Here is an 8678-nt window from a genome sequence, read left to right as displayed (position 1 = left end):
CCGGAGCTCTGCATACTAGTTGGATTTTGAAAAATAGACTAGTCTTCTTGTTATAAATCATGCTCCATTGTAATGCAGGTAAGAGATTTAAAGGTGTGCTTTTCAGGGCTGGTGTCTCGACGCAAACCAGAGGAGGAGGAGAGTGTTTACTGGCTCAGTATGGGAAGAACCTTTCATAAAGTCTGCCTTAAAGATAAGATCATTACCGTCACCCGTTACCTCCCAAAGTTAGTTTGGTTTTAGTCATTCGGTTTCGATTTACAGTATGTTATTTGTTCTTCTAGAAATGCCCTCAAGTGTGTTTTGTGTGTCTTTAGGTATCCCTATGAATCCACACAGATTCAGTACAGCTACAATCTGTGCCCTCCACATGCAGACGCCCACTTCCTTCCATTTTGGGTGGAGTTCAGCCACGAGCGGCTGGAGGAGTACAAATGGAACTACCTGGACCAGTACATCTGCTCTGCTGGTTCAGAGGACTTCAGGCAAGTGGCTTTACTAACACCATGGCTCTGATGCAAAAAAGGCAGATGCCCATAAAATCCCATTCCTCTCTCTTCCACAGTCTTATTGACTCTCTGAAGTTCTGGCGCACGCGCTTCTTGCTGCTGCCAGCGGGCGGTGCCAGGCGAGTGGCGGATGGGGAGGGTCACTGGGACGTGTATGGGGAGGGAATGGGGGCAGGGCGGGATGGCCTCTCTGGCACTGGCGACTGGTTTCTTTTAGACGGATTTATCCGCTTTTTGGAAGGCCTGAACAGGATTCGTCGCCGTCACCGATCTGATCGAATTATCCGCGTAAGTGCACAGCTAACAGGATAAGCATAAATTAGTCATTAAAGGGATAGAACCACTCATCAGGGTGATACAATAACAATTGCTCTGTTTATTACAGAAAGGAGCTACCATTAAAGGCCTGCAGGTGACAGGAGCCCTCTCATCCTACAACCCGGAGCCTATAGCGCCCCCTGTGGGCAAAAAAGGCACCTCTGCCCTCTCTGCACTCCTGGAGCTGGATCAGACACAGAAGTGAGTTGTGCAGGCAGATATCGGCAAACCAAACAAAATAAAATACCACAGTGCTACATCAATGGGAAGCAAGTGTTTGTGCATGCCAGGAACAATGCGATTTTTTGAGACTTTTATCTAGTGCCGCATATGGTAAGGTTTTTATAAAATACCAGAGATTCCAGGCTTTTTTCTAATGCTGGTGAGATGTCTTTGATCTGCAGGAGTTTAGAAGAGCAGCAGCTTGCTGCTCAGCATGGTGGGAAATCATGTGGACCTTTCAGTGAAGCTGCCAGCGTTGCCCTAACAACCACCTATGTCGATAGCCCCCGTAAGGTGAGAGCCCGAGGCAGGCTGCTGAAAGGACTGTGCTGTAGTTCCTGGCTTCCTGTGTGCCTCTATGTGCTTTTTGAGTGGGAAAGAGAGCTATTATATTTGTACAATATGTTTTGCTTGCTGGCTTTTTTTGTGTAATTTTCACCTTTGTCTGCTTGGTTTAAAGACTGATCACAGTGTTTGAAACAGAATTAAAATTTAGTATTAAATGCAACTATTATAAAATGCCACAATAATGTAATATCGGGGGTTAATATGTGATTAGTTGCATAAAGTGTCATTAATACAATTCAACATTTTTAATCAGTTCACAGCCCTGCTTTTCATTTAGTTCTTTATGTCTTCCTGTTGTCTCAATATTGAATCATGGATATTATTTGCAGTGGGTTTATGTTTTCTTGCTCCTTCCTTGCCTCTTTTGACCTTTGCCTCTTCCATTACTGCCTTGTTCTTGCTCTGATCTCTGGGGGTTATTTTCTCTCTTTCTGCTGTTTTCCTCCTAAAATGCTGACAGGATGCTGCCTTCATTTTGGACTTTATTCGTAGTCCACGTTCCTCCTACATCTGTCACTCTCAGGTCAGTCACTGCCCTCTCTCTGCTCTGTGAAAGCCGTCTGTCTCGCTCAATGCGCGTGTTTGCGCATAAACCATGTGTGCATGCCTGTGTACTTGTCCAACCTCTCACTAGCATTAAAATGTGATGGTTGTTGTTTCTATCTGGTGTTTTTGTAGCCAAAGTGATAATGAAGAGTCATTCCTGTTTGTCTGTGTACCCATACTCAATATAACATAAAATGTAAAGGCCATATTAGATTCACTTCATTTAACATCTTAACCACTAAGAGTTCTGCTTTAGTGTTAGACTGCATCACTCCTGTTGTCCAATGGAAGAATGCATGTGCACTTTTCATTTAATCTCACTTCACATCCTGAGCTCATTTAGAGTACTGCTAATCTCACGTAGGCAGATTTTTGTCTAGCGGCATACAGTAACTGTTCCACATTGCAGCTAATTCTGGCCAGGAGCAGATGGGAAGAGGCCATCTGACCAACAAGTAAAGCGAGTCTTCACATTTTGCTTTTTTTACTACATGATACCACCCTTATGATACCACAGTAATGGACAAGCATGCAATAAAGTGGTAAATCAGTTAAATAATGTCAAAGTGGTTTACGAAGTGAGGTTACATCAAAGAAATTGGTAGAAAATTTGTGCAGACAAGTACCGGATATTTTCTATGTAAGATGCATTCCTGCTAGTCACCGGATGCAGATAGCATGAAGATATCTCATTTTGCACCCCTTGTCAGTCCTGTGCAGTGCTGTTTTTAAACTTGTTTGCATGAAGATATCTTGACATATTCCCACTGGGTTCCTCAGCTACCAGCTGAACAGGTTTCAGCAAATCACATAGAGGGAGGGTTGTTGGACAAAGGAGGCAACCAACCAACATCAGCTACATCCCAAGCCACAGGAGACCCAACCCCAGGCACTGGTGCAGAGACTGGGTAAGAGAATGCCTTATCTTATTCCGAACATGTCAGAACATGGCTTCCTCTACATTCAAATCAGAACATGCCACTTACATGTTGCATTACAGCGGGCAGTCAGGATCCAGTGGATTGAGTCTTTCCTCATCTTCCACTCTAATGGAGATCCTGGAAGCCATTAAGCATCCCACGTGAGAGTCTTTGAATCCTTAATTATTTATTAGTGTTCTATTATGTCACCCATGTGTGATATAAATGGACTTCCTGTGCTTGCAGCACTGGAGTGCAGCTTTTGCCAGAGCAGAGGGGCCTGCCTCCCAACTGCTTTGTCAGTGCTGAGGTTGTACATTGGCTGGTCAGCACTGTGGAGAATGTTGCCACACAAGGCATTGCAGTAGAAATCATGCAGGTAAAATTGAGAACATTGCAAAAGTCATAGTAGTCTGTGTTTGTATTTATAAACTTTACCATCTCGATGATGCTCCTGTAGAAAATGCTGGATGAAGGTCTAATTACGCATGCCTCTGGTGATGCCATGCGAACGTTTGTCTATGGGTTCTACCTCTACCGGATTGTCGAAAAAGACAATGAGAAGGGTAAGAATCGACTTGATTGTCAAGATAACTTAGCTAGGGGTTGCCAAGTTTCTGCAGGTTGCTAGGTTGCTGCTTGCCATTTCTACTGCATCTAACTGTATCAAGGGAGATTCACAGCCAGTGATTTGCAAAGCAACTGGACTTCATTCATTTTCAATGCGAAGTTGCAATATCTGGAGTACACAAGTCTGTGATCCACAGGGATAGCATAGTGATCTCCAACCTCATATAGTTGGATGCCGCAGCAGAGTAGAAACCAACAAGCACAGCGATACTACAAGCTCCAGTAATTTTAACTGATATCAGTGTTCAGGTTGCAGATCCCATGAGCATCACTGTCTGCAATCCCATTGTTAGCATGACTGTGTCTTGGTGCTTCTACCCTTCATGAAAACAGACATCTATTCCCTGTAGGCCCTACGACTCAGCTGCCCCCAGCAGGAGCCAATGTATGGTCTGCCGCAGCTTTGGAGGACTTCGCCCTGTTCCAGAGGAAGTGGTTTGAGGTGGCCTTTGTTATGGAGGAACGTCGGCCCTGTGACTTACCTGCCTTCCTCCTGCCCTGGTTGCCCAGCCGGCCAGCCTCGTATGCAAGTAGGCATAGCTCCTTCAGCCGCAGCTTCGGAGGACGCAGCCAAGCTGCTGCACTGCTAGGTACACACAGCCGGCTCTGATCCCAGAGCAGCCATGCTCCGCACCTTAAGGCAGTATGCCATACTCCCTCCCCTCGAAAGTTCTGGAAGGCTAGTTGGGTGAATGAGTCACGCAAAGTCAAATCATTTCTTCTCATATTACTAAAGCCTTCAGATATCATCTATGCCATCTACTAGTCAACCCAACATCAATGCCCAATTGGAAACTTCTGCAACTCAACTAACATATAAAGACTGACATTGCAACAACATATTCTTCTCAGGAACCACTCAGGATTTAACCACTTCCATCAAGAAATTGTACTCATGCAAATCTAATAATCTGACTTTGTGTGACTCTTCTCCATTCTGGCACTGCATGCTGTTGTAGAAAAGTAGTACACCTTTAGTTCATCCTGATCATTCCCGCAATGCCTAAATCATGTTGATGACACCTTGATTACCTTTCTGACTGATTGATGTAGAGTGTTTGTAATTCTGCAATTATAACAATCCCAATTAGCCATCAATCGGTGTCACAGTACATGCACTCTCCAAATAGCATGGTTACATGTATTCTATCCAATCAGGGCACAAATTGCTTTGCAAGCTGTTCAAATCAGAGCATGGACTGATGCCCCAATACACCAATCAAACCGCTATGTTGGGTGGGCCTCAATGATGCTTTGTACACCAGTAGTGCATGTGGTAAAGTAGTGGCTGTGGTCCAGTAGTGCTGTGGTATGGGTTCTTCCTGCTCTCCTCCATCTGTCCTGTTCCCGCTGGATGAGTGATGTTCCTGCATTGTTCCCAAACCTGAGCAAAGCTTTTCTGCCAATCCATTGCCTTTCTGACTTTGCTTACTGCGCTAGTGCACTCAGCTTTCAGTGTTTTCCTGCCAAAGAAGCTTCATACGTCCTACTTGCCTTTAATACAATGCATGATGGAAAATTGCCCCAGATCTCAGAATCGTTAGTTCATTCTCAGTTTTCATTACAGATGTCATGAGCACTAATTGCCATAAACACTTTTATCGCAATTACTCTCCATTGACCCATTAAAGGTCTTAATAACTCTATGCCTGACCTCTGTCATTTCATCGTTTTGGCAATTTCTACTCTCTCTCTGTCTTTCTTGCTCTGTTTTTGCCCCTCCCCTCTCAGCTGCCACGGTTCCAGAGCAGAAAACAGTCACCTTGGACGTTGATGTGAACAATCGCAGTGATCGGACTGAATGGTGCAGTTGCTATTACCATGGCAACTTCTCCCTCAACGCTGCTTTTGAAATCAAGCTGCACTGGATGGCTGTTACTGCAGCCGTACTCTTTGAAATGGTAAGCATAGGATGAGCAGATTGAGGTGACGAGGTATTTATACTGTCGAGGACTATCAAGCATAGCCAACCAGATGCATGTCGTTAACTATTATCAACTAAGGGCGCAAACATAACATCTAAGGTTGAGACGTAGTCCTAAAGCACTGGACTCCTCTTTTTCAGGTGCAAGGCTGGCACAGAAAGGCAGCATCTTGTGGATTCCTGCTTGTACCTGTATTGGAGGTGCCCTTTGCTTTGTCATCGTACCTATATGGTGACCCTCTCCGTGCTCAATTGTTTATCCCCCTAAATATCCAGTGCCTGCTAAAGGAGAGCTGTGATAACCTGTTTGAGGGTGAGGACAGAAAAAGTAACGGATTGAATGGTGTGATAGTTGTAGAAGTGCATAAATATTCGTGAATACATTGTCTCTGTTTGGTGTTTGCACATTGCTAAGCTAACACTGTGATATCCTAGATTCTAAAATATTAGGTAAATAGTCTGTTTTGGTATTTAATGACTTTTGAATATATTTATGATAGTGCTTTCAAACGATTAATCGTGATTAATCGCATCCAAAATAAAAGTTTTTGTTTGCATAATATGTGTGTGTTCTGTTCTGTGTATATTTATCATGTATATATAAATACACACACATACAGTATATACTTTGAAAATATTTATGTGTATATATTTATATTCATATAATTTATATTATATATAAATATATCTTAACATAAACGTAAAATTTTTCTTAAATATATACATGCATGGGTGTGTATTTATATATACATAATAAATATACACAGTACACAAACATATTCTATGTAAACAAAAACTTTTATTTTGGATGCAATTATTCGTTTGACAGCACTAATTTATGATCAACATTTCTTTCCTTCATCCACCATCTTGGATGGGTTCTTTCATAGAATTTGTCTCAATATCTTAGAACTGCCTTTGTCATTTTATGTTAAGTAAAATTTGATATCCTCCATTACGGCACTGCTGTACTCGTTTAGGGTTTGAGCCAGAGACATACTGGGAAAGAATGCAGTTGTTTCAGGAGGCCATACTCTCCAGGTAAAGAGAGCGTAGAATAATTATTTCTCATTGAGTGCATCTAGTTTATTTCTAGTTAAATCTATTTATCAAGGTGTAATGGTCCTGTGTTTTTCCTCATTAAAACAACTTCCTTTCTTCTTTGAAGATTTGGCTTTGTTCAGGACAAATTCTCAGCATCAGCTTTTAACTTTCCATCAGAGAACAAACCTCAATACATCCATGTAACAGGTACATGCTTTTATGAATTATATAAACTATACTTGCACTACTTTTTTACTTACTTGCTCTATCGTTATCACTATCACTCGGGAATGTTCATCTCTTTATTCAGGTACAGTTTTTCTTCAGCTGCCTTACTCAAAAAGGAAATACTCCAGTGGACAGCGGCGGCGCCGTAACTCTGCTACCTCCACCAATCAAAGCCTGTTTGGTTCTGAGGAGCGAGTGGTGGATACTGTCAGTCACTAATATTTTGCCCAGCCTTTCGTTTTGTTTTCTGTAAAGAAAACAAGGCATGCGGTTGTAAAACGACATGAGGGTTAGGGAAATAATTAAATTATTTACATTTTTCAATAAATATTTCCTTAAAACGTTGGAAAACAATAAATATGCATTTTAAACATTAGGATATATTATAACAGGTAATCAACTGGCAAAAACAGCACGGATGTCGAAACAAAAGGCTAATAACTTGTAGGTTTCGGTTCGGTATCGTTTTTCATTTATCAGTCTAAATCTACCTATTTGGGCTATAAATAACATCAGGGATTTTTCCAGTTCAAACAAACATTTTATATTCCATGATGAAAAGAAAACAGTTCTTATAGGCTATTCCAATTTAATGAAGGTAAATGAGCAGTGCTCTAAAATTAGACTTTTTACGCAATATTTACTAAATGTTTGAAAACACAGTTTATGCATTATTTTTGTAATTTTCAGATTTTTGTGGGGACACCATTGTACAGCACCATCATGTTCGAATTTCAAACAAATATATGCAAACATAAAGCATTGTAATTGCGTTTACTGACCCAACATCTGGTCTTCTGCACCATCAGGTCACAGAACTGAATGAGCCGTTGTCCAACGAAGACCGCAACCTGCTCTCTGTGGCCTACAAGAACGTTGTTGGGGCCCGGCGGTCATCTTGGCGAGTTGTTTCTAGTATAGAGCAGAAGACGGCGGCGGATGGCAACGAGAAGAAATTGGAACTGGTGCGTGTTTACCGAGAGACCATCGAGAAGGAGCTGGAGTCGGTGTGCCAAGACGTTCTCACCCTGCTGGACCAGTACCTCATCAAGAACTGTGACGAAACCCAGCTGGAGAGCAAGGTCTTCTACCTGAAGATGAAGGGCGACTACTACCGGTACCTGGCCGAGGTGGCCACCGGCGAAAAGAGGGCCTCTGCCGTCGAATCGTCCGAAGGCGCCTACAAAGAGGCTTTCGATATTAGCAAGAGCATGCCGGCCACCCATCCCATCCGCCTCGGCCTGGCACTCAACTTTTCCGTCTTCTACTACGAGATCCAAAACGCGCCCGAGCAGGCCTGCCAGCTTGCCAAGGAAGCCTTCGATGATGCCATCGGCCACCTGGACAATCTGAACGAGGACTCCTATAAGGACTCCACGCTCATCATGCAGCTCCTGCGGGACAACCTCACCCTGTGGACCAGCGACCAGCAGGACAGCGAAGGAGGAGATGCCAATAACTGAGAGATCAGCCACTACTAGCTGTAGTAGCACCCGTCTATCCCTTCTACACTGTCTTCTTTGAACCTGTATCTTATTTCTCTCTGTCTGCTCCTTCATTCTCCCTCTCTCTCCTCCATTCCATCTTTCCTGTCTCTTTGTGACACCTCAATGCTCTTCTTTGGTTCCTCAGGGCAGCACTTCAGACCCTTTATTGCTTTCTCACCTCTTTTTATCCCTTTTCCACCAACAGGATGCCGGTACCCAAACTGGAACCGTTCCACTGCAGAAAAGGCGGTTCTGGGATGGAAAAATGCTGTTAGCCTCTAAAATCTGCTTGTTTCAAACCTGGATAATGTCACTTGTCCAAGTTTTCAATACTAATGCAAATGTAAATCCAAACAACGCCCCTTCCATTATAATATATAAAGCATTCAGTTGACGCATGTTGTCATTTATTTTCCTTATACATCACCTGTGATGTACTTTGGATGTTAAAATGCATTGCAATTTGAAAAATTCATAAGTAAAAATAAACTTTAATAAAAAT

The 8678-nt window shown here is 42.8% G+C and overlaps 2 protein-coding genes across 2 annotated transcripts in view; both read left to right on the top strand.

Annotated features, from left to right (window-relative positions):
* The window catches only part of LOC107744160 (DEP domain-containing protein 5-like), a 25407-nt gene extending 18499 nt beyond the window's left edge, over positions 1-6908 (top strand). Inside the window, exons 25-40 of the mRNA XM_016557668.1 lie at positions 107-227; positions 318-485; positions 566-797; positions 895-1028; positions 1232-1343; positions 1858-1920; positions 2724-2851; positions 2944-3024; positions 3110-3242; positions 3324-3429; positions 3844-4083; positions 5225-5394; positions 5559-5730; positions 6398-6458; positions 6586-6668; positions 6772-6908. Coding sequence (XP_016413154.1) covers positions 107-227; positions 318-485; positions 566-797; positions 895-1028; positions 1232-1343; positions 1858-1920; positions 2724-2851; positions 2944-3024; positions 3110-3242; positions 3324-3429; positions 3844-4083; positions 5225-5394; positions 5559-5730; positions 6398-6458; positions 6586-6668; positions 6772-6908 — 2141 coding nt within the window. The remainder of the gene's footprint in view (positions 1-106; positions 228-317; positions 486-565; positions 798-894; positions 1029-1231; positions 1344-1857; positions 1921-2723; positions 2852-2943; positions 3025-3109; positions 3243-3323; positions 3430-3843; positions 4084-5224; positions 5395-5558; positions 5731-6397; positions 6459-6585; positions 6669-6771) is intronic.
* Positions 6909-6972: 64 nt separating this feature from the next.
* LOC107744159 (14-3-3 protein gamma-like) lies at positions 6973-8316 on the top strand. The gene is made up of 2 exons (XM_016557667.1): positions 6973-6978; positions 7499-8316. The coding sequence occupies exons 1-2, from the start codon at positions 6973-6975 to the stop codon at positions 8150-8152; spliced, it is 660 nt and encodes a 219-aa protein (XP_016413153.1). The 3' UTR covers positions 8153-8316.
* The last annotated feature ends 362 nt before the right edge of the window (positions 8317-8678 follow it).

This window comes from Sinocyclocheilus rhinocerous, unplaced genomic scaffold (assembly GCF_001515625.1).
Source record: "Sinocyclocheilus rhinocerous isolate Xijiao unplaced genomic scaffold, SAMN03320098_v1.1 scaffold287, whole genome shotgun sequence".
In the NCBI taxonomy this organism is placed as follows: domain Eukaryota; kingdom Metazoa; phylum Chordata; class Actinopteri; order Cypriniformes; family Cyprinidae; genus Sinocyclocheilus; species Sinocyclocheilus rhinocerous.
Note: the sequence above shows the minus strand (reverse complement) of the source record. Positions and strands in the feature narration are given on the sequence as shown.